Source organism: Mustela lutreola, chromosome 7 (genome assembly GCF_030435805.1).
Source record: "Mustela lutreola isolate mMusLut2 chromosome 7, mMusLut2.pri, whole genome shotgun sequence".
NCBI classification, from domain to species: Eukaryota; Metazoa; Chordata; class Mammalia; order Carnivora; family Mustelidae; genus Mustela; species Mustela lutreola.
The window spans coordinates 55,481,579-55,507,234 of NC_081296.1; the positions used below are offsets into that span (position 1 = coordinate 55,481,579).

At 38.9% G+C, this 25,656-nt stretch overlaps 1 protein-coding gene and 1 long non-coding RNA gene across 2 annotated transcripts in view; one reads left to right on the forward strand and one right to left on the reverse strand.

Moving 5' to 3' along the window:
• Positions 1-1,892: 1,892 nt before the first annotated feature.
• On the reverse strand, positions 1,893-21,702 carry LOC131835987 (uncharacterized). Its single transcript, XR_009355445.1, has 2 exons — positions 21,506-21,702; positions 1,893-2,684 (listed from the first exon to the last, which is right to left on the reverse strand). It is a non-coding gene; the product is annotated as an uncharacterized LOC131835987 (long non-coding RNA).
• Positions 21,256-25,656, forward strand: part of SPESP1 (sperm equatorial segment protein 1) — a 30,092-nt gene continuing 25,691 nt past the window's right edge. Inside the window, exon 1 of the mRNA XM_059180932.1 lies at positions 21,256-21,492. Within this exon, the coding sequence (XP_059036915.1) occupies positions 21,423-21,492 (70 nt within the window). The 5' untranslated portion in view covers positions 21,256-21,422. The remainder of the gene's footprint in view (positions 21,493-25,656) is intronic.

The window sequence follows — 25,656 nt, forward strand, 5'->3', positions numbered from 1 at the left end:
TCCTCCAGGTCACTAATTTGCTCCTCTGTTTCTTCTAGTCTGCTATTTATTCCATCTAGTATATTTTTAATTTCATTTATTGTGTTCTTCATTTCTGATCGGTTCTTTACACTTTCTATCTCTTTATTAAAGGTCTCACTGATGCCCTTCACTCTTTTCTCAAGTCCAATGAGTATCTTTCTAATCATTACTTTAATTTCCCTACCAGGTATATTACTTATATCTGTTTTGCTTAAATCACTTAGTGTAGTTTTGTTCTGTTCTTTTATTTGAGACATATTCCTCTATCTCCTCATTTTGTTTAACTCTATGCATTTTTTCTGTGTGTTAGGAAAGTCAGGTATGTCTCCTGTTCTTAAAAGTAATGGCCTTATGAGGAAGAGGTCCTGTAATGCCCTGCAGCATGGTGTCCCTGTTTATCAGAACCTGGTGCTTTAGTGGTATCTCCTATGTGTACTGCTGTGTGTCCTGCCCATTTTTCTTTCATTCCAGTTGTCTGCAGAGGCTCTCTTTGCCTGTTGCGGACCGTGTTTGGTCCCTGGCCACAGTGAGGCAGATAGTTTTAACAAGGTACACACCAGTGAGCTTGCAAAGTGAGGCCTGCTGCCACTACTGGGACTGGGGCTGCCTGGGCAGGGTTCTCAGTTTTAACGAGGTGTGCCTTGGGCTTGCACAGGGCCTACAGCCACCACCACTGCCACCACTGTGCCAAGGCCCTACAAAAAGTGCTGGTGGGGAGACATGGTGTTAGGAAGATTTGCATTAGTCTTCTGAGAAAGGGAACCCACATTGCTTGAACTGAGGTAAAGTGATTGGGAAGGGTGGATCCACTGAAGCATAGAGGGTGGGACTTGATGTAAGCCACTTAGTTAGTGAATGTCAGCATTGAGCTGGTTCCTGCAGTCCTACAGGAGGCTGTGTGTTCCTGTTGAAGTGTGGGGGAGGGAGATGGCACCTGCCACCTCCTTTGTTCCTGAAGAAGTACCTCCAATGCTGCCCCTCTGGACATGCTCTGAGATGCATAAATAACTCTCTCACTTCTGTGAGTTCCAGACATTTTTCAAACTGCTGTTTCTCTACTGTAACTCACAGGTTGTTTGTCATGCTATCTCTTTAAGGGTGGGGACTCAGCTTCCTATTGCCCTCCAGGCTCTCCCAGAACTGAACTCTCTGATTTTTAAAATTCCAGGCTTTAGGTCTCACTGTAAGAAGTCACAAAATTTGGTCCCTTTGGTTTTCAAAGTCAAATGTTTTGGGAATTTATCTTCCCTGCATAGGATCCCTGGTGTGATAATCCATTTCTCTCCTTTCTCTATGCCTGTAGCTTCCTTCCCCCTGGACAGCCACAGTCCATTTAGCTGCCCACCACGTCTTTGCCCTGCCTGCCCTCTTTGATATGGCCTCTAGCCTCTTCTCTACCTTTCCTTGTAGTGTTTGTTCTGACAGTTCTCAGGTCATTTTCTGGGTTATCTACACTGATGTGTTATCTAGTTGTATCCATGGGATGAGGTGAACTTAGGGTTCTCTTACTCTGTCATCTTGGCACCCCATTCAATTAAAGTAAATTTTAAGATATTTTAAAACAGGAAGCAGAAGCTGTCTGTGAGTGGCTCTAAATAAAAGTATTATTTCTGGAAGGTTCCAAATGGACTAGGGGAAGGAAGTGGGTCAGGACATCCTTGTGAGATGCAACAATTAGGAAGAGACTGAAGAGCAACTACTCAAAGACCAAGGATAACTCTCTCTCTTCCCACCCATTAAACAGTTCCTGTTAATCAACTTAGTACTTTGTGAAAGCAACCAAAGAACTAACGGAGAGTATTAGAAATGTATGGAATAAAGAAGAATTGCTAGGAATAATAGTTTAATCTTGGAAAACATCATTTGAACTCTTATAAAGGGATTGAAAATAAACCTTTAATTGAAGTATAACATGCAAACATGAAGTGTACTTACAATATACAGCTTATTAAATTTTCACAAGCTCAACACACTCACATAACCAGCATCTAGATCAAGAAAGAATACATTATTAGTACCTCAGGATTCCCCACCTCCCACATTATTGTTTTTTTTTTAATGTCAAGTGACAGTGTGAGCCTGTTTCTGGGCTCTCTTGGGAGGGACTGACATTTTCACAATACTGAATTTTCCAATCTTTGAGCATGGTCTGACTCTTACAAAGGGAAGCTTTACGATTCAACAGCTGCCCTTGGAAATGCAGGAATATCAGGAAGAGATTGGTTGAGTTCATAAATTTCTCTAGGGTTTCTGAGAAATTTTCTGGGGTCTCTGGGACTTCCTCTGAGAATCCCTTGAGGAAGTAGATGTCCCACTTCTCTCTATGATCTAAGAAGAATGTGAGTGTGTCCCTTGGCTTCATGGAGCAAGTGAAAGTTGCTACCTGGAGCCTCCACTCCATTTCTTTATCCACATCACTGCAGGTGCTTGGTGTCTTCCCCTCTCCACAGGACATCCTCCATCATTTTATGCCACTTTTTCTCTAGTACCTCTTCTCAGAATTTACGTATGATCCGGCACTTTTGATGTCCTTCCTTTTTAGGTGCAGGGTCTAGCTTTTATTCTTGTTGGTCACTTTGGAGTGGTGCTGCTAGCTGTTCCTTGTTGACTTGACTGCCTATCCTGGGACTATCCCTTGACATTTTTTCTTCATGTTTGTGTGTCTTAAGGGAAAACAGAGATACCTTTTTAACATGTAATGCTTCCTACCAATTTCCATGATAAAGTTTTCAACATAAAAAAAAAAAAAAAACTAGAACAAATCAAATAGTTTACATACACATACCAGTCAACTACCATTAATATTTGCCATGTTTGCCATACTGGTCTTATTGTTGAGATGTTGTACAGTGAACACAGACATCATTATATTTCACCCTAAGTATTTCAGTAGGCATCTCTAAAAAGTAAGGTCATTTCTCTATATGACAATAACCTTATCATCTCTAACTATATTCCTTCATATTATCTAATATCTAGAAGTTAGCCAAGATTTTTCAACTGTCTCCCAAATATCTTTATAGCTGGTTTATTCATTTATAATCTTATTGTATGTCTCTTCAATCTTGAACTATCTTACCATTCACTTATTGAAGTCACACCTTCTGAATTTGTCTGTTTACTTCCTCATACAACTGCATGAGTGTTTTTTCTTCCTTCCTCTTTTCTTTCAACCAGAAGTTAAATATTTTTTGTCAAGAATATTTTATAGGTGGTGCTGTATACTTCATTTTCATCACACTAGAAGGCACTTGAATCTAGTTCTCCCAATATTTGCAATGCTAAGAGTGATCCCTGGGTTAAGATGATGATAACTTGATACCAGAATTACAAAATTAAATTTTCCTGTGCTTAGCAAGTAACCTGTAAGGTGAAATTTTGTGAAAATGTAAAACACCAGTTCTCATCGAGTCTTTCACCTGATGCTTTTAACATCTTTTGTTGATCCTTGCATGAATCAACTATTTCATTAGGGGTTATAAGTTTATTATCCAGCATGTCCCTATAAATCAGACTCTCCCTCATCAATAAGGTTAATCTGATTATCCTGATAACAGATCCTAATGAAAAAGTAGGATAAATGCTTAATTACTTTCCTTTAATAACCTATTTTCAAAGTAAGAAAGTAATTACCAATTTTCAAAGTTAATGCTATAGCTACCACCACTAGTAACAAATGAGTTTGGCTTTTTACCCTTATTCTAATAGCATTGTGAATTTATAATGGAATATCATTCTGAATTCTAAGTACTTCAACCAGTTACATTAAATATATTTTTTAAAGATTTTATTTATTTATTTGACAGAGAGAAATCACAGGTAGGTAGAGAGGCTGGCAGAGAGAGAGAGAGAGAGGGAAGCAGGCTCCCCGCCGAGCAGAGAGCCCGATGTGGGACTCGATCCCAGGACCCTGAGATCACGACCTGAGCTGAAGGCAGCGGCTTAACCCACTGAGCCACCCAAGTGCCCCACATTAAATATTTTTTGATGCTCACATTGTTACATATTTGGCCAGCAGAACCCTTTCAAGATGGTTTACTTCTTTTGACAAGCTTTTATAAATCTCTGAAAGTTTCCTTACTTTCTGACATAACCAGATCTTCCATGGTCACCAGCTCATCATTTTACAAGCTATGTAACCTAGAACAATTTTCTTAAACTTTCCAAGCTTCAGCATCCTCATTTATAAGATGGAAATAGTAGTACCTACGTCATAGTATTGATAGGAAGAATAAATGTGATAGTGTTATTTGCTATAGTAACTGGCATTCAGTAAGTAAAAAAAATATAGTTATTGTTTTTATTATTGGTCCAAGCTCTGCGTAGTTTGGATAAAACATGTAGCCTCACCTTCTCTTTCTATACAATGGGGGATTTGGCCTATAAACTTCCAATATTCAATGATTCTCTTTTCTAACCAGATCAGTGGTTCTGTACATACCTGGTAAAAACAAAAAAAAAGGGGGGGGGGAGGGAAGGGCATATATGAAAACCCACAAATAAGGGGTGCCTGGGCGGCACAGTTGGTTAAGTGTCTGCCTTCAGCTCAGGTCATGATCCCAGGGTCCTGGGATGGAGCCTGCATCATGTTCTTGCTCAGTGGAGAGCATGCTTCTCCCTCTCCCTCTACTTGCCGCTCTGCCTACTTGTGCTCTCTCTGTGTCAAATAATGAAATAAAATCTTAAAATAAAAAACCCCACAAATTATACCATATTCAATAGTGAAAGACTAAAATCTCTCCCCTTAAGATTAGAATCAAAATTAAAAGACTTCTTTCGTCAATGCTATTCAACATCATACTAGAAGTTCCAGCCGGAGCAATTAGGAATTGAAATGAGGTGAAGGAGCAAGGAAGGAGTGTCCTAGAACTGAGCCAATGTGCAAAGACTAGGAGAGGTGTCTCTCTTTGTGTCTTCCTCTCATTCAGTTTCTGGGATTCAAGGAAATCTATTAAAACACTACCTGAATATAAGCTAAAGAAAGAGAGACTTTGGAGATCGCTTATAACAAAGATCAAAGACTTTAAAGAATACTTTAGAAAAGTAACTAGGCAAACAAATAGCTGAAGCTTACAGAAAACAAAAATAACAAACACTGAAGGAGTAAACAATCTGATCTTTTGGAGTTGCCACATTTTAATATTCAAAATGTTCAGTTTTCAAAAAAAATTATGAAGTATAAAAAGAAACAAAAAAGCATGACCCATTCACAGAAGATATGAATGTACCTAGGGAAGACATTGAACTTATTAGAAAAAACCTTTAAATAAATTGTCTTTAATATTCTCAAAGAACTAAAGGAAACCATGAACAAATGGTAAAGAAACTCTCTCCATACAATATGGAGAAAGAGAATATTAACACAGAAATAGAAATGATAGAAAAAGAGCCAAACTGGATTCTGAAGCTGAGAATACCATAACTGAATGAAAAACCCACTAGAAGGTTTCAATAGATCTGACCAGGAAGAAGAAAAAAATGGCAAACTTGAAGATACATCAAGTGAAAAAACCCAGTTTGAGGAACAACAACAACAAAAAGAACAAAGAAAACTCAACAGAGCCTGAGAGATGTGTAGGACACTACTATAAGGTTCCAGAAGGAAAGGCCAGAGAAAAAAGTACACAAAGAATATTTGAAGAAATAATGGTATCACACTCCCTAAATTTGATAAAAGACATGGATTTAAACACTCAAGAAGCTCAATACATTTCAAAAAGGATAAACACAAAGAGAGCCACACTGAGACACATAATCAAATTGTCAACAAAGACAAAGAGAACCTTGAAAGTAGCAACAGATAAGTTGACTAAGTATATAAAAAGGAGGCTCGATAAGATTAAAGCAGATTTCACATCAGACACGTGGAGGCCAGAAGTGAGTGACATGACATTTTTTAATGTTCTGAAAGAAAAAACAAACAAACAAACAAACAAACAAAAAACCTTGGCAGCTGAGAATTGTGCTTATGGCAAAATTACCCTTCAAAGATGAAGGAGAAATTAGGACATTTCTGAATAGACAAAAAGGATTTTGTTGCCAGTAAGACTGCCACACAAGAAATACTTAAAGGAGTTCTTTAGGTTGAAATGCACAGACACTAAGCAGTAACTCAGAGCCGTTTGAGAAATATAGCTCTCTAGTAGAAGTATGTAGGTAAATATAAAAGTCAGCATTGCTGTATTTTTGGTTTCTAACTCTACTTTTATATCCTACATGACTAGAAGACAAATGCAGAAAACAATCACTGAGTCTATGTCATGGGTGCACAGTATATAAGGATGTAATTTTTGAGGGGAAAAAAATCTAAGAAGGAAATGGAGCTGTATAGGAGCAGAAGTTTGTATGCTATTAAAGTTAAGTTGAAATCAATTCTAACTAGATTGCCATTTAGGATGTTAATTGTAATCTCCATGGTAACCACTAGGAATATATCTAAAAATTATACCCAAAAGGAAATGAGACAGGAATCACAATGGTGTACTATGAAAAAATTAATGACCACCAAAGAAGGCAGTAATGAAGAAAACAGAAGAACAAAAAAGGTATAAGATATACAGAAAACAAATAGCAAATGAAAAAGTAAGTCTTTTATCTATGGTCACTTTAAATGTAAATGAATTAAACTCTCCAACAAAAGGCAGAGATTGGCAGGATGAATTTAAAAAACTATGATCCAAATGTGCATCGATTATAAGAGACTCACTTTATTTTTTTTTAATTTTTATTATTTTTTTTAGTTTCAGGTATAGAATTTAGTGATTCATCACAACACTCAGTGTACATCACAACATATGCCCTCCTTAATACCCATCACCCATTTAACCCATCGCCCCACCCATCACCCCTCCAAGAAACCTCAGTTTGTTCTCTATAGTTAAGAGTCTTTTATGGATTGCCCCTCTTTTTTCTTTTTTTCCCCTATGTTCATCTGTTTTGTTTCTTAAATTCCACATGAGTGAAATCATATGGTTTTTATCTTTCTCTGACTTATTTCACTTAGCATATACTCTCTACTCCATCCACATCATTGCAAATGGAAAGACTGCATTACTTTTTATGGCTGAGTAATATTCCATTATAGATACAGATATCTATCTATGCCTCTATATATCTATAATGGAAGATATATAGAGAAGATATATATATATATATATATATATATATATATATATATATATTCTTTATCTTCTTTATTCATCAGCTGATGGACACGTGAACTTTTTCCATAATTTGGCTATTATTGATAATGCTACTATAAACATCAGGGTGCATGTACTCCTTCAAATCTGTATTTTTGTATCCTTTGGGTAAATAACTAGTAGTGCGATTGCTGGATTATAGGGTAGTTCTATTTGTAACTTTCTGAGGAAGCTCCATACTATTTTTCCGAAGTGGCTGCACCAGTTTGCATTCCCACAAATAGTGCCTGAGGGTTCCCCTTTCTCTGCATCCTCACCAACACCTGTTATTTACTGTGTTGTCAATTTTAGCCATTCTGACAGGTGTGAAGTGGTGTCTCATTAAGGCTTTGATTTGCATTTTCCTGACGATGAGTGGTGTTGAGCATCTTTACATGTGTCTGTTGGCCATCTGGATGTCTTCTTTGGAAAAATGTCTGTTCCTGTCTTCTGCCCATTTCTTAACTGGATTATTTGTTTTTTGGGTGTTGAGTTAGATAAGCTTTTTATAAATTTTGTATCACTAACCCTTTATCAGCTATGTCATTTGTAAATATCTTCTCCCATTCCACAGGCTGCCTTTTAGTTTTGATTGTTTCCTTCACTGTGCAGAAACTTTTTATCTTGAAGAAGTTACAATAGTTCACTTTTGCTTTTGTTTTCCTTGCCTCTGGTGACATATCCAGTAAGAAGTTGCTATGGCCAAGGTCAAGGAAGTTGCTACCTGTGTTCTCCTCTAGGATCTTGATGGATTCCTGTTTCACATTTAGGGTCTTCATCCATGTTGAGTTTATTTATGTATGTGGTATAAGAAAAATGGTCCAGTTTCAGTCTTCTGCATGTTGCTGTCCAGTTTTCCCAACATCATTTGTTGAAGAGACTGTCTTTTTCCATTGGATATTCTTCCCTGCTTTGTTAAAGGTTAGTAAACCATATGGTTGTGGGTCCATTTCTGGGTTTTCTATTCTGTTCCATTGATTTATGTGCCTGTTTTTGTGCCAGTACTGTACTGTCTTGATCACTACAGCTTTGTAACATAACATGAAGTCCAGAATCATGATGCCTCCAGCTTTGCTTTCTTTTCCAAGATTGTTTTAGCTATTCAGAGTCTTTTGTGGTTCCATATATATTTTAGGATTGCTTGTTCTAGCTCTGTGAAAAATGATATTGCTATTTTGAGAGGGATTGCATTAAATCTGTAGACCGCTTTGGGTAGTATAAACATTTTAACAATACTTGTTTTTCCAATCCATGAGCATGGAATATCTTTCCATTTCTTTGTGTTCAATTTCTTTTATAAGTGTTTTATAGTTATCAGAGTACAGTTATTTTATCTTTTTGGTTAAGTTTATTCCTAGGTATCTTATGGGTTTTGGTGTAATTATAAATGAGATCAATTCCTTGATTTCTCTTTCTGCTACTTCATTATTGGGAATATAGAAATGCAACAGATTTCTGTGCATTGATTTTGTATCCTACAACTATACTGAATTCGTGTATCAACTCTAGCAATTTTTGCTAGAAATTGCTGTGTGGGTTTTCTATATATAGTATCATGTCATCTGCTAATAGTATAAGTTTGACTTCTTCCTTGCTGATTTGGATGCCTTTTATTCATCTTGTCATCTGACTGCTGAGATTAGGACATCCAGCACTATGTTAAATAACAGTAGTGAGTGTGGACATCCCTGTCTTATTTCTTATCATAGAGGAAAAGCTCTCAGTTTTTCCCCATTGAGGATGATATTAGCTGTGGATTTTTCATCTATGGTCTTTATTTTAATTTAAAAATTTTTTAATAAACATGTAATGTATTTTTAGCCCCACGGGTATAGGTCTGTGAATTGCCAGGTTTACACACTTCACAGCACTCACCATAGCACATACCCCCCCAATGTCCATAACCCCACCACTCTCTCCTGACCCTCCTTTCCCCAGAAACCCTCAGTTTGTTTTGTGAGATTAAGAGTCTCTGACGGTTTTTCTCCCTCCCAATCCCATCTTGTTTCATTTATTCTTTTCCTACCCTCAAACCCCCCATGTTGCTTCTGCCCTTCCTCATATCAGCAAGATCATATGACAGTTGTCTTTCTCCGACTGACTTAATTCACTAAGCATAATACCCTCTAGTTCCATCCATGTCGTCGCAAATGGCAAGATTTCATTTCTTTTGATGACTGCATAGTATTCCATTGCACATATATACCACAACTTCTTTATCCGTTCATCTGTTGATGGACATCTAGGTTCTTTCCATAGTTTGGCTATTGTGGACATTGCTGCTATAAACATTTGGGTGCACGTGGCCCTTTGGATCACTACATTTGTATCTTTAGGGTAAATACTCAGTAGTGCAATTGCTGAATCATAGGGTAGCTCTATTTTCAACCTCCATGCTGTTTTCCAGAGTGGTTGCACCAGCTTGCATTCCCACCAACAGTGTAGGAGGGTTCCCCTTTCTCCACATCCTCGCCAGCATCTGTCATTCCCTGACTTGTTAATTTTAGCCATTCCGACTGGTGTGAGGTGGTATCTCCTTGTGGTTTTGATTTGTATTTCCCTGATGCTGAGTTATGTGGAGCACTTTTTCATGTGTCTGTTGGCCATCTGGATGTCTTCTTTGCAGAAATGTCTGTTCATGTTCTCTGCCTATTTCTTGATTGGATTATTTGTTCTTTGGGTTTTGAGTTTGCTAAGCTCTTTATAGATTTTAGGATACTAGCTCTTTATCTGATATATCGTTTGCAAATATCTTCTCCCATTCTGTCAGTTGTCTTTTGGTTTTGTTAACTGTTTCCTTTGCTGTACAAAAGCTTTTGATCTTGATGAAATCCCACTACTTCATTTTTGCCCTTGCTTCCCTTGCCTTTGGTGATGTTCCTAGGAAGAAGTTGCTGCGGCTGAGTTCTAAGAGGTTGCTGCCTGTGTTCTCCTCAAGGATTTTGATGGATTCTTTTCTCACATTGAGGTCCTTCATCCATTTTGAGTCTATTTTCATGTGTGGTGTAAGGAAATGGTCCGATTTCATTCTCTGCATGTGGCTGTCCAATTTTCCCAACACCATTTGTTGAAGAGGCTGTCTTTTTTCCATTGGACATTCTTTTCTGCTTTGTTGAAGATTAGTTGACCACATCTATGGCCTTTATTATGTTGAGGTATGTTCCCTCTAACCCTATTTTGTTGAGGATTTTTATCAAGAATCAATGTTGCACTTTGTCAAATGCTTTTTCTTCATTTATTGATTCATTTATTAATTATTAATTCATGTATTGGTTCTTATCCTTTCTTTTATTAATGTAGTGTAGTACGTTGTTGATTTACAAATATTGAGCCACCTTGCAGTCCAGGAATAAATCCCACTTGGTCATGGTAAATGATTCTTTCAATGTACTGTTGGATTCAATTTGCTAGTATTTTGTTGAGAATTTTTACCTCCATGTTCATCAGGGATATGGCCCTGTAATTCTCTTTTTTAGTGGAGTCTTGGTCCAGTTTTGGAATCAGGAAAATGCTGGCCTCATCAATGAGTTTGGAAGTTTTCCTTCCATTTCTATTTTTTTTTTTTTTTTTTTGGAACTGTTTGAGAAGAATAGTATTAATGCTTAGTATATTCTGCCAAAGCGAGCACAGGTGTTGACTCTTCTTTAAATGTTTGATTGAATTCCCTTGTGAAGCCATCTGGCCCTGCACTTTTGTTTTTGATTATTTATGAAATTTCTTTGCTGGTTATTGGTCTATTCAAGTTTTCTATTTCTTCCTGTTTCAGTTTTGGTAGTTTATATGTTTCCAGGAATTTATCCATTTCTTCCAGTTTGCCCATTTGGTAGCATATAATTTTTCATAATATACTCTTATAATTGTTTGTATTTCTGTAGTGTTGGTTGAGACTTCTCCTCTCTCATTTGTGATTTTATTTATTTGGGTCCTTTCTCTTTTCTTTTTGACAAATCTTGCTAGGTATTTATCAATTTTATTAATTTTTTCAAAGAACAAGTTCCCAGATCTTGGTTTCATTGATCTCTTCTGTTTTTGTTTGTTTCTATATCATTTATTTCTGCTCTAATCTTTATTATTTTCCTCCCTCTGCTGGCTTTAGGCTTCATTTGTTATTCTTTTTCTAGCTCTTTTAGTGTAAGTTTAGGCTGTTTGAAATTTTTCTTGCTTCTTGAGGTAGGCCTATATTACTATATGCTTCCTCCTTATGACTGCTTATGCTGCATCCCTAAAGTTTTGGACCATAGTGTTTTCATTTTCATTTGTGTCCATGTAGTTTTTAATTTCTTCTTTAATTTCTTGGTCGACCCATTCGTTCCTTAGTAGCATGTCCTTTAACCTCCATGTATTTGTGGACTTTCCATATTTTTTCTTGTGGTTGACTTCAATCTTCATAGTGCCGTGGTCAGAAAATAAGCATGGTATAATCTCAATCTTTTTGTACTGGTTGAGGCCTGATTTGTGACCCCGTATGTGGTCTATTCTGGAGAGTGTCCCATGTGCTTTTAAAAAGAATGTATTCTGCTGCTTTAGGATGAAATGTTCTGAATATATCTGTTAAGTCCATCTGATCCAGTATGTCATTCAAAGCCATTGTTTCCTTGTTGATTTTTTGCTTAGATAATCTATGTGATGTGAGTTGAGCGTTAAAGTCCCCTACTATTGTATTATTATCAAAGAGTTCGTTTATATTTCTTATTCATTATTTTATACAAGTGGGTGCTCCCAAGTTAGGGGCATAAATATTTACAATTGTTAGATTTTCTTGTTGGATAGTTCCCTTTTTTATGATATAGTGCCTTTCTTCATTTCTTGTTACAGTATTTGGTTTAAAAACTACTTTGTCTGATAGAAGTATTGCTACCCTGGCTTTCTTTTGCTGTCCATTTGCATGATAAACGTTTTTCCATCCCCTCACTTTCTGCAGGTGTCTTTAGGTCTAAAATTGTCTCTGGTAGGTAGCACATAGATGGGTCTTTTTTTTTTTTTTTAATCCATTCTGACATTGTATGTCTTTTAATTGGAGTGTTTAGTCCATTTATATTCAGAATAATTATTGATAGATATGTATTTAGTGCCATTTTATTACTTGTTTCATCATTGTTTCTGAAGATTTTCTCTGTTCCTATCTAGTCTTTCTCACTTTTGGTCTTTTCTTCTACTCAAAGAATCCCTTTTAATATTTTTTGCAGGGCTGGCTTAGTGGTCACAAACTCCTTTAGTTTTCGTTTGTCTGGGAAACTCTTTACCTACAAGACAGTCACTTCAGATCTAAGGACATGCATAGGTTGAAAGTGAAAGTTTGTAAAAAGATATTCCCATGCAAATGGTAAGCCAAGCAGAACTTTATGACAATATGAAAATCAGGGGGGAAAATAGATCTTAATTCAAAAACTATTATGAGACAAACAAGGACATAACATATTGGTAGAGGGTTCAATTCATTAAGAAGTTATAATAATTACACACACCAACCAACAAAGCCCCAAAGATATGAAGCAAACAGTGATAGAAGTGGAAAATAGTTCTATGATAGTTGGAGACTGCTATATCCTACTTTCAGTAATGAACAGAACATCTAAACAGAAGACCAATAAGGAAACAGAATAAGGAAATAGAACAACATTGTAAACCAACTAGACTTAACAGATATATAGGATATTCCACCCAATAATAGCAGAATACACATTCTACTGAAGTATACATGGAACATTCTCCAGAAGAGACCATACATTAGGCAATAGAAAAATCTTACCAATTTGTTTAACCATTTATGCATTGAATGACAGCTAAGTTGTTTCCAACTTTTTTGATTATCAATAAAACTGCTATGAAGATTCATGTCCAAGTTTTTGTATAAACACAAGTTTTTAATTCTCTTGGACAAGTGCTCAAAATTGCAACTACTGAGTCATAGTTGTTTCATCTGTTTTTTTTTTTAAGATTTTATTTATTTATTTGAAAGATAGAGATCACAAGTAGGCAGAGAGGCAGGCAGAGAGAGAGGAAGGGAAGCAGGCTCTCTGTGGGGCTCTATCCCAGGACCCTGAGATCATGACCTAAGCCAAAGGCAGAGGCTTAACCCATTGAGCCACCCAGGTGCCCCGCTTCTTCAGGTTTTATAAGAAAATGCCAAACTGTCATTCATGATGATTAGAACATTTTTTATCCCACCAGGAATTTATGAGTAATCCTATTTCCCTGCATTAAAAATTTTTTTTATTTATTTAAGTAATCTTTATATCCAACAAGGGGCTCAAACTCACGACCCCCAGATCAAGAGTCATGGGTTCTTCCAACTGAGCCAGTCAGTGTCTCTTTCCCTGCATTCTTGGCAGCATTTTGTGTTGTCACTATTTTTATTTTAGTCATTCTAATATGTATGTAGTGGTACTCATGATGAGTTTAATTTGCAATTCCCTAATGGTTAATGATATTAAACATCTTTTTATATGCAATATTTGCCATCTGTAGATTCTCTTCAATGAAATGTGTCTTGCCCATTTTTAATTGAATTTTCTTTTCTTCTGAGTTTAAGAACTCTTTATATATTCTGGATACTAGTCCTTTGTTGGATTTGTGTTTCACAGATGTTTAGTCTAAGCCTGTAGCTTATCTTTTCATCTTTTTAATAGGGTCTTTTTTGGAAAAAACTTTATTAATTTTGATGAAGTCCACTTCATTCATTTTTTCCTTGTATAGTCATGCTTTTGGAGTCAAGTGTAAGAATTCTTTGCTCAGTCCTAAGTCCTAAAAATTTTTTTCTATTTTTTTCCCCTAAAGTTTTAGAGTGATCTATTTTGAGTTAATTTTTGTGAAAGGTGTGAGGTTCAGGTTGAGTTATATTTTTTAACCTATGGACGTCCAATTGCTCCAGCTCCATTTCTTGAAAAGGTTATTCTTTTCCCACTGAATTGCTTTTGCATTTTATAAAAAAAAATTGGTTGGGTATATATATCTGGGTCTTTTTCTGGATTTTATATCCTGTTCAATTGATCTACATGGCTATCCGTCTGCTGCCAATACCACACAGTCTTGTTTCCTGGTTATTTTTTAAAAGCTCTGTACTAATTCTAATGTGCTGTGAGGACTGAGAACCACTGCTAAAGCCAGAAAAATGGTCTGAAGAGACTGTCTAGTATGATTATCTCTTATACTCTGGAGAAATGCAGTGAAAAGCATGTTGTACTTAGAAGCAAAAAAACATGTGTTTTGTGATCTTTGTAAATGAGGATGTGACTAGGTGATCTGACTGAATCTTTTAGCCCGAGTCTCAATTTTCTTATCAATGGAACTGGGATACTAATACATATTTAGTCTTCCTTTCTGGTACACCTGTGAGTATAAAAGGAAATATAGAGTCTCTAAGGTTTAGACTAAAGCCAGTATTCAAAAACAAAGGCTGAGTATTTGGGGGTGGGGGTGGGGAAAGAAAATGAGATCCAGAGAGATTAAAATCTTTCTTACCCAAGGTCACCTTTTATTTGATTTGGTGGCATTAGCTAGGAAATTTCAAGTTATTCAACAAATACTTACAGAGCACATTCTGATAGACACTGTGAAAAGTTCCTGGGACACAAACACAAAAAGACACGGTCCCTGTCCTTAAGATTCTTCCCATTTAGTGAGGACATATACCATTTTTCAAAAGTTAAGTGAATTAAAATTAAATTTGTAGTGAGAACTCCTTTAGAATTCCAGGGACCTTTTAGGTAGAAGAATTCATAGGGCAATAAATCATCGTTCTGACATCTCTGTAAGTGACCAGCTATATTCTCAGACTTTCACAGGATTTTGCATGCTGACTTTGTAGAGACAAAAGGAAAGAGGGAGGGTTTCCCTGGAAAGAACTAAAAACATTCCTAGGCTCACATGCTTGCACCTCCTTCCAAGCTCTTCTCATCCCCATTCCAAAATTTCTTTGCCATCCATTTATTAAAACAAAACAAAAACATTCCATGAAGCCAAGTCAGAGGTCCTGTATTGTGAATAAAAAATACATTTGCCTACCTCAGGTGGTACAGCACCTGCAGAAAAAGGGTAATTCCAAGGGTCAAACTACTACTTCTGTGTGCTTTCAGGTCTCATTTTACAAAGTGATTTCAGCCCAGGTCTGTCTGTAATGCAAATGCATATCGAGTAGCTTTAACAATTAGAGGAAGACTGGATATGCAACATTCCTCCAGACAGCCTAAACTGAAGAAAATCACCCATGGAGAATAAAGGCTAGTATTACAGAATCATTTTTAGAATTATTAAATGCTATTTGGTGTGTTAAGAGTTCAAGGCATGAGAATAAATCAAAATGTATGCTAGCAAAACATCCTCTAGCACAACAAGATCAGAATCCAGTTCCCAGACCCCCAACTGGAGAGATGCTCAGAAGTGCTAGCAAGGTCTAGCCCAGCCATTGGTGAGGCTCTGCTGCCCCCAGGTGGCTGAAGTCATTTTCCGACAAAACCATAGGTGATCTTGTGCTAGTAAGGGCTATGATGAGTTTTAGAGTGGTTGAGTGGATGTATGGGTAGGGAGGTGGGTGGATTCATTCATTTAGTAAATATTGAATTTCAACTATTTTTCCAGGTACTGTGCCAAATGCTCTCAGGAAGTGACATTTAAGATTTGATATGTGAAAATTGCTTTGGCATTAAGTAAACCAAAGGCTATGGTCAAAGCTGCCCTATGCATTGGTTTCAGGAGAATAGTGGAGATGGGGGCAGGACTTCCCAAATATGCTTCATTCTTCAGGGAGACAAACATAACTCTGCTAACCTTAGTCTACTAATTCAAATTCACTGGGTTAATAGGAGAAAGAATACAGAGCAGGCAGATCATGATCCCAGGGTCCTGGGATCAAGCCCCATATCAAGCTCCTTGGTCAGTTGGAGAGACTGCTTCTCTCTCTCCCTCTGCTGCTCCTTCTATTTTTGTTCTCTCACTCATGCTCTCTCTCTCAAATTAAAAAAAAAAAAATACAGAGCAGGTAAGTGTAGGCTTTAGATACACATTAAGAGTATAGAGGAAGTTCTAGATGGGGGAAGACAGGGAGAGTAAGCAGAAGTCTTTGCATAACTGAAAAACAAAGGGAAACGATAGAAGAACAAGATACCATGCTTAACATGGTTGATCCTCAAAGATGATGACATCCAGTATTAGTAAGTCATTATGCAATTTATTTTATTTTTTGTAGTTCTTTTTTTTTTTAAGATTTTATTTATTTGAGAGAGAGAGCGAGAGAGAGTGAGTACAACAGTGGGGAGTGGCAGAGAGAGAAGCAGACTCCCTGCTGAGCAGGGAGCCCAATGAGGGACTTGATCCTGGGACTCTGGGACTATGACCTGAGTCACCCAACCAACTGAGCCACCCAGGTGCCCTACTTTATATTTTGAAAGAGAGAGAAAGAAAGCATGCACAAGCAGACAGGGGAAAGGGGCAGAGTGAGAGAGAATCTTAAGCAGGCTCCACACCTATCACAGAGCCTGATGTGGGGCTCGATTGCATGACCCTGAGATCATGACCCAAGCTGAAATCAAGAATCAGACACTTCCAACTGAGCTACCCAGGCGCCTCTTAAGTCATTACACTATTGATGGGTATAGGAATTGGTGCATTTCATTTGACAGCAATTCCACAATTAGAAATTTATTGTCCAGAATTACTTGCAGGGATATACAGAGAAAAGAGCAGATGAGACCAGTGCCATTCCTTGCACCTGAGCTTAAATAATGGCCTCACAGACACGTAGGAGCTGAGGAGTTTCTTGATAATGCAATTTGTGCTGGAGGTTGTCTCTGCAGCTGAATAACTTAGTTCCTTTCAGGATTCTGTAAAAACCTACAAAAAAATTCTCAACCTTTCATTTTCCTTTGAACTCAAACATGTATTTATTGAGCAACCTATGAATGCAATATTTTGGCTGGGGTGGGGAGAGTGCAACGCAGGGATAACTTAAATCTGCTTTTCTGACCTCAAAGACTTTGGTCTAGAGAAGTCTGAATTGTAAAAATAAAATAGTAATTAAATGAAAAAAACAGTAATTAAATGAAAAAATAGTACTGTGGGAATATGGGGAAGGGAAAAATACCATACAAGGAAGGGGTGGCTTCCTAGCAGATATGGCATTTGGGCCTTGAAACACAGTGGATTTTAATAGATCTGGGAGATTCAGAGGAAGGACAGGTTGGTGTCTCTTCCTTTAGGCTGGAAGAGCATGAACTGTAAATCTTTACTGAGCACCAACAAGAAGCTGTGTGAAATGGAGAAACATAAGAACCAATATAAAGGGAAGATACAATACATCCCTGAAAAAAAATCATATAATATTAAATGATACTGTGTGATTAAGCATCAGAACAGTTTAAAGACTCCAAAGGCGAAGCAGAGATACAGGCCAAAATACATTTTTTGGGGGTAGTGAATTAGTCACTTTAAAAATATTTCAGTGAAGGGCTCCTGGGTGGCTCAGTCAGCATCTGACTCTTGGATTTCAGCTCAGGTGATAATTTCAGGGTCATGAGATTGAGCCCCATATGGGCTCCACACTGGGCATGGAATTTACTTAAGATTCTCTCTCTCCCTATCCTATCATATCTCCCTCCCTCCCTCTCCCTCTCTTAAAAAAACATATTTCAGTGAAGCCAATAGGAGAAAGCAGAAGGCATAAGATGCATATTACTTTTACTACTACTTCTCCTCCAAGCTTCTAGATTTTGTAAAAAGTTTTTATTTTAATTACATGATAAATGCATAATATATAATACAATCTTGTTTGAAAAATTCAACAGAGGGGTGCCCGGGTGGCTCAGGCGGTTAAACGGCTGCCTTTGGCTCAGGTCATGATCCCAGGGTCCTGGGATTGAGCCTCACATTGGCTCCTTGCTCAGGAGGGAGTCTGCTTCTCCCCTGCCTGCCACTACCCTGCTTGTGCTTGCTCTCTCTCTCTCTCTCTCTCTCTGACAAATAAATAAATAAAATCTTAAAAAAAAAAAAAAAGTCATTCTTGGTAACTAAAATCCCACAGTAAGGATATACTTTGACTATTTCACCATGTCCATTTGTTTTTCTTTCTTTCTTTTTTTTAAGTTTATTTAAGTAATCTCTACACCCAATATGGTGCTTGAAGCGACAACCCTGAGATCAAGAGTTACACTTTCTTCTGACTGAGCCAGACAGATGCCTTTCAACATGTCCATTTGGATGATCCATAAGTTGAAAGCCACTAAGGTCTTACCTGATTTATATAAACATACAAAAAAGCAAAAATCAACCCCAACTCTGGGCCTAATAAACCAACATTTTCTTTGAACCTCTCACTAACAGCCCCTCACTCAGTCCAGGAGATGTAAGTTATCTCTGTAAATTGCAATCAGTGGTGGGGAAACAGATTATACATCATCCTGAAACCACCCCCAATCTATGGTTTATGCTCTCCTGTCCACCAGTTTCCTTGGCTTTTGATATTCAAAGTCAAGCAAGCATGTCCACTAAAAACACAAACAAAACAACAAAAACAAAAATTTTCAGCTAAGCAGCAGTTCCTATAAAAGTGATTTAACTTTCAACCCCATCATGAACTCAAAAAAAAAAAAAAAAAAAGAAAGAAAAGAAAAGAAATTCAGCCTGTCTTTTGACTTCTCTGTTCAAGATTCTAGCTGTTCTTCCCTGAAGCACATGCATTAAGGTGACCACAGATATCTCAATGGTGGAATGAAAGGTAGTGGGACAAGGAAGCTCAGGGAAGGTGAAACCTCAGTTAATACCTCAAATATAATCCACTACAATGGAAAGATTTCCTCAAATTAGATATACTTTATGAGCACCATTTTATTTATTTATTTTTAAAGATTTTATTTATTTATTTGACAGAGAGACAGAGAGAGAGCGTGAGAGGGGAGAAGGTCAGAGGGAGAAGCAGACTCTCCACAGAGCAGGGAGTCTGATGCAGGACTCGATTCTGGGACTCCGGGATCATGACCTGAGCCCGGGGCAATCACCCAACCAACTGAGCCACCTAGGTGCCTTAAGAGCACCATTTTAATAGTTGCCCAGTATTCTAGCCAAATTAGATGTGCCTGATGAACACCATTTTAATAGTTGCCCAGTATTATAACAATATTTTAGAATGCTTATTTAGAAACAAACTTTACCATTCTCTTATTTTTTTAAATTATATTATAGATGATTATCCAATATGGCTATCTTAGGACATATCCCCCACTGAATTTATTTTATGTAATTTACATCATAGTATTTATATTATGTTAAGGCTTTTGTTACATATTCCAAATTGCTTTCCAAATAGTTGTAAGTGTTTGATTCTAGAAGAGCTCTGGTAGGGCACACCCCAGACTCCTGCACCAACCTTGAAAGAGTTGTCTGTATTAGCTGTCATCATTTCCTAGGCTCTTAGTCATTCCTCAACTCCTGTAGTCTGGCTTCTGCCTAAACCACTACACTGAACTGCTTCTGTCAAGGATCCTGCTGCTGAATCAAGTTCTGTTTGACTTCTCAGAAGCTTGTGACAGCCTTCAACTCCTCCTTTCCTATAAAGCTTCCATTCTCTCCTGCTTTTCCTCTCTCCACTTTCTGTTTCCTTTGCTCGTCCTCCTTCTAGCCTGCCATGTTTTCCAGGGATCTAATGTACCCCTAAGGGCCTTCACCTCTAAAAGCTCTCCTCAGGCGATCCAATCATACATCCCCACTTCTAGGTTCTGATGCCTCCTACACCTCTCTCTTCATCTCAGCTTTTTCTAGGGCCCCACATTCCTCCACTCACTGGACAGGCCCGGCCAGTAGGAGGTCCCAAGCCCATCTCAACAGAACAATGCTGAGAGTAAACTTCTCTTCCTCCATGTCCCCCAACTCCTGTATTCCCCATCTCACACCACATGCAAGGTGCTCAAGCCAGAAACATGAGCAAGATCTCCTCCCTCAGTCCTCACATTCAGACAATTTCCCAGTCTTGTTGATTCTAACTCTAAATGTCTCTCAACTCTGTCCACGGGCCCTATGTGCTCTGCCAGTATGAGTCCAGGTCTCTGTCAATCTGTGCTTGGAGTACCAGAACAGTCTCCTAACTTGGCTCCCTTCCTCTTAGTCTTGCTTCTTTCCCTCCAACCAGTTCTTGACACAGCAAGGGGAGCTTTCTGATATGCAAACCTAATTACACTTTTCCCAACTCTAAACCTTGCACTATTTCCCCGTCACTTTTCCCAGCTCTAAACCTTGCACTATTTCCCCATTGCCTCAGAATAAAACCCATGCCCTTTGCTTCCTGAAGCAGAGATATGGGTGCATATAGATTTTTAAATATTACCCTATAGTAAAACTTAGTCTTGGTGGTGTACAGTTCTGTGACTTTTAACACGTGTTTAGATTCTAAGGCCACCACAACTATGTGCCACTCCAAATCACTCCCTTATGCTATCCTTTTATAGCCACACTCTCTCACATCCCTAACCCTAGACAATCACGCATCTATTCACCATAGTTTGTCTCCATAGCTTGTCTTTTAAGGGAGGGAGGGGGATGTTTTGGAAAAACAAAACAAAACAAACCCAAGCCCCTTAAAGTGGCTTTAATGACTACCTAGCTCTTCTACCTCACCTCCAATACCTGCTCCCCACCCCATCGCGGCAATTAGACTGGACTTTTCGGTTCCCCGGGAGCGCCTAGCTTTATTCCCTCTGGGGAGACTCCTCCCAGCCCTTCTGGGTTGCTGGGAACCTCCTCTGTGATCCACAGTGCCGAGTGCTTCCCCCACTACAGCACTTCCACGCGGCTGTAACTGCCAGGCTATTCGTCTGTGTTTTCCATCAGACAGCTCCATCCGCGCAAGGGCGGTCTTTCAGGCACCGCCATACGCCCATCCTTCGCGGAGTCCCCCCCGAAACATCCCAGCACTCACAGCTCCCGGAGTTGCCCGGGCGTCAAGTTCGGAGTACCTCGCGCGGGCAGTTTCCGAAACCCGAGCGAGCAGGCGCACCGGGGCGCGGCTGAGCACTGTCGCCCCGCCTCCTACGCGCCTCTCCAGGAGGGGCGGGCCTCGGCCGCTCGCGCTCCCCTCCCCCCACCCCTCGCTGCGCCTGCGCGCTGGGGACAACCGTTGCAGGGCGCCCACGGCCCTGAGTGGGGGACAGTCGCCCTAGGCACCCTCTCTTTTCGGCCCTGAGGTACCCGGCCTGGTGGCCCAGGACGTTCCCGTCGCATGGCGGAGTGCTGCGGACGATGCCCATGAAGTTCTTAGTCCTTCTAGTCGCGCTGTTGCTATGGCCTTCGTTCGTGCCGGCCATTCCGAGTGAGTGACCTACCTGCGGCGGCAGCGACCCAGGGAACGGTCCTGGGGGAAGTCCCAAGTTTCGGGGCCCGTCGGAGACCCGGTCCTGCACTCCTCCCACATCTCAGTGCCCTGGGTCCTGGGCCTCCGTTGCGGAGGTGTGTCCCTCTCTTACTCTTGCCTTCCCCCGCCGCGACCTGCACGCCGCCGCCAGCGAGGCAGGTGGCGGGTCTTAGGCGTGACCCGGGAATGCCAGGACTCGAGGGTGTGACTTCCTCACCTCTGGTGGACACATTCCTTGACGTTAACCCCCACCCCTTTTGCCGGAGTCTGTGCATGTGGGATAAAGCAGGGGTCTGCCAACTGCGGCCCGCGGGACAAGCCGACATTCTGGCTATCCAAGAATGGTTTTTACATTTTTAAAGGTGAAAATGAAATATAATCTCCCTGACATGGGGAAAGCTATGAAATTCCAGTTGCATTGTTGATGAACAACCATGCTCGTTCCTTTATGAGTTGTCCATGGCTGCTTTAGGCATCTGAAAAGCCTGGTTAAGTAGTTGCCACAGAGACCGTTATGGGCTGTGAAGCCTAACATACTGACTGTCTGGCCCTTTACAGGAAAAGTTTGACCCCTGTGGTGAAACATGGAGAACATGGGGATTGTGGTTCCTGTCTGGAACACTTGCGATCCGATCCCCCCAGTGTACTCCCACAGTGCATCCCACAAGATTCACAACCTTATTTAAACAGAATTGAAACTTACCACTTGTTCCTGTCCCTCCCCAATAGCTGAAAATCAAACCTGCTAAGACTACCATATTAACCTGTGGACACTTTGAGGTATTTGACTGGAGTATTCAATGTCTGATATTCCGCCTAAAACTATGAGGCTTGTCCATCTAGTCTAACAAGTTCATTGTAACATTAGCGATGTTGAGGTTGGTTTAGCCAAATAAAGCTTAACAGGTAGGTGTGGAAAAAAAGTACCAAGAAGCATGCCGGTTATGAAGAGCTATATTTCAGAATTGTTAAAAGGTCTTAGTTAAAAATTAGATTTAAAAAATGAAAATACAGCACAACCTAAATCATGAGTGGTAGTGAGAAAAATTCTGGATAAAGTGTCATAGATAACCAAAGTTAGCCCTGTAAATGCTAGCTGGCACTTATGATTGTTAGCTATTTTAAAAGAGATCTTTGTAAAATGTTTCTTCTATGCCGTAAGGAAACAGACACCCTGAAGATAATATCTTTTCTTGATTTCTAATGGTCATTATTACTAACATCAGTTATTTCATTTTGGTAGCTATAGATCAGTAAGTCACAACTGACTGACATGCATGGAGACTTTAGTTGAAGTGACATCAATACAGTCAGAGAGTACACTCTGGGATTGCTGGATCCTCGCTTAACTCAGTGCAAGCTCCTGCCTAACTGCAATCATTTTGTGGCCTGTTCTCTTTATGCACTCTTCCCTAAGCTTTCTTAAGGCTTGTACAAAAAGAAAAGATAATTTTCTAGGAAAAGAGCTGTTTTGTGTTAAATGTATAGATGACACAAGGCATAAGGAAAATATATACAGATCATAGAAGATATCTTGAAAGTGTAATTTACTTTTCCACAGAAGTGGATTAAGGGAATGCGGATCAGTGTTAACATGGCTACTTTCTCTCTCTCATTCTTTTTCTCTAAGTAATTTTAATTTTCTTTATTAATTTTTTTTTTGGAATAAGTACACCAAAAGAAATCAGGCTTATCCTTGTGTTTGATTTAAATCATATTTGTATTTTACATGGCCGGTATTCCAACATTTGTTGGTGAGAGAATCATATAAAAAACACTGTCATGCCAAAGAAAAGGCACACAGGTTTTTATAATGAAAAGTGCAGCACTGACTTTTTTTTCTAGAATACAAGACAGGGTGCCTGGGTGGCTCAGTTGTTAAGCGTCTGCCTTCAGCTCAGATCATGATCCCAGTGTCCTCGGATCAAGCCCTACAACTGGCTCTCTGCTAGGTGGGAAGCCTGCTTCTGCCTTTCCCACTCTCCCTGCTTGTGGTACACACACACGCACTCTCTCTCTGTTAAGTAAATAAATAAATAAAATCTTAAAAAAAAAATAGAATACTAAGACAGTTTTGAGGTCATCTTATACAGACATCATGGGTATTGTATTAAGTAATTACATTTATTGAAAACCTCAGTATTCTTTTAACTGTCCACACCATTCTAATATGCCCAACCCAAGTTTAGCTAGTACCAGTTTAATCTAAATTCAGTTTGACATGAATAAGGTTTGGGTATACAGCAGTCTGTGTTCCTGTACATGCATAAACATCCTGATGGTGCAGGATAAACACCTTTTTACTATATACTTAAATTTATATACATTCAATTTTCTTCTCTCTGATTTTTCCATAGTTTTAGTTTTAAATATTTTCCAAATTTAAAAGTCATACCTCTTTATTGTATTTATAGTATATAACTAGCTTTACTTCTTTTTTTTAAAGATTTTATTTATTTATTTGACACAGAGAAATCATAAGTAGGCAGAAAGGCAGGCAGAGAGAGAGGGAAGCTCCCCACTAGCAGAGAGACCGATGCACGGTCCGGGGGCAGTCCCCGGACCCTGAGACCACCACCTGAGCCGAAGGCAGAGGCCTAACCCACTGAGCCACCCAGGTGCCCCGTAACTTGATTCACTTCTTAATGAGAATGCTTGTTGCTTTAAAAAAATTATAACTTCTAAAGTATCATTTATATAATAGTTATGTATTAAAATGTTATTCAATTATGTTATTTGCCTTTTATAATTTTAAGTCACCAAATCTTCGTGAGCTACAAACACAAGAATGTGAAATACTAGCTTTTGGGCTCTTTTTTATATCTCATGGATAAATTGTTTTTTCCTGGCTATCTCTTTAGATCAGTCAGCAAAAGTAGAGTTAATGATCCAGGATTGTTTTAAGCTCGGGTAAGAAAACCTCTTAACTTGCTTCTCTAGGTTGGTGCATTTTTGGCATATATCTTTGTCCTTAGGAAGACCTTTGTCCTAGTAGACCACAGAAGGCAAGGGAAGTAGTAAAGCAGCAAACAGCAATAACTGTTGAAATGTATTGGCAAGTGCATTAAAAAGAAAAGCAGATTCATTTTATCTCAAGTACATTCAAAAGATAAAATTCACTTCTGATGCTGCATGTTTACTTTACAGTGTTTCAAGGCCCAAGGCTATAGCACTGGGAGGGTCTCTCAGACCTATAGATGGAAGGCCATGACACACTTCATTAATGTTTTAGGTAATGAGGAGCATGTCACCTAATATGTGAATGTCCAGAGAGCTGCCTTTAGGGGTGTTGCAGTGGTTGCATTAGACTTTCCTTTAATGTTTTATCAGAAAAAAATGCCATCTTTCTGTACTTTTGAGCTGCTTTTTGTGTTCTTTTGATAGGATCTCATGTGTTTTTAAAGACTTGTTTTCTGATGTTAGCTGGTTGTCCCAAGACCACTTTGTATTTTCCCTACTCTGAATGGGTTCAGCCATCCTGAGGAGACAGTAGAACATGGTGTTAGAGACCAAAGTACCTGGGAGATGTATCAGACTTATGTGCTCAGGTGATAGTTATTTAGGTCATTTTATTGAGCAGAACTAGAAGAGATGTATTTCAAAGATGTGTTGTGAATTTGTTTTGGTTCCAATTCAATTTTAACATTACTCCTGGGATAACCCGGTTTTTAACTCTTTACTGGAACTGAATTCGTATCCCTTTTTAAAAATATAATTTGGCATGCATGGTTGGCTAAGTTGGTGGAGCATGTGACTCTTGATCTTGGGGTTATGAGTTTGAGTCCCATCTTGGGTGTAGAGATTACTCAAAATAAAATCTTAAAATAAATAAATAAAAATATAACTTAATGAAGCTGTTTTGGTTATGTATTGCAGCATACAGACCACCCCCCAGATTTATTATTTCTCATGGTCAATGGACTGACTGGGCTCAGAAGGGCAGTTTTGTCTATATGGTGGATTTGAGGTCACTCATTCAGCTATATTCAGCTAGAAGCTCAAGTGGGACGAGAACATCCCACGTGGCCTCTTATCTTCCAAGGTCTTTCTCTGCATGACTTCTCATCTTTTAGTAGTCTTGCCCAAGTGTTTTTTTACCATGGCGCCTTGCTTCTTAGAGGG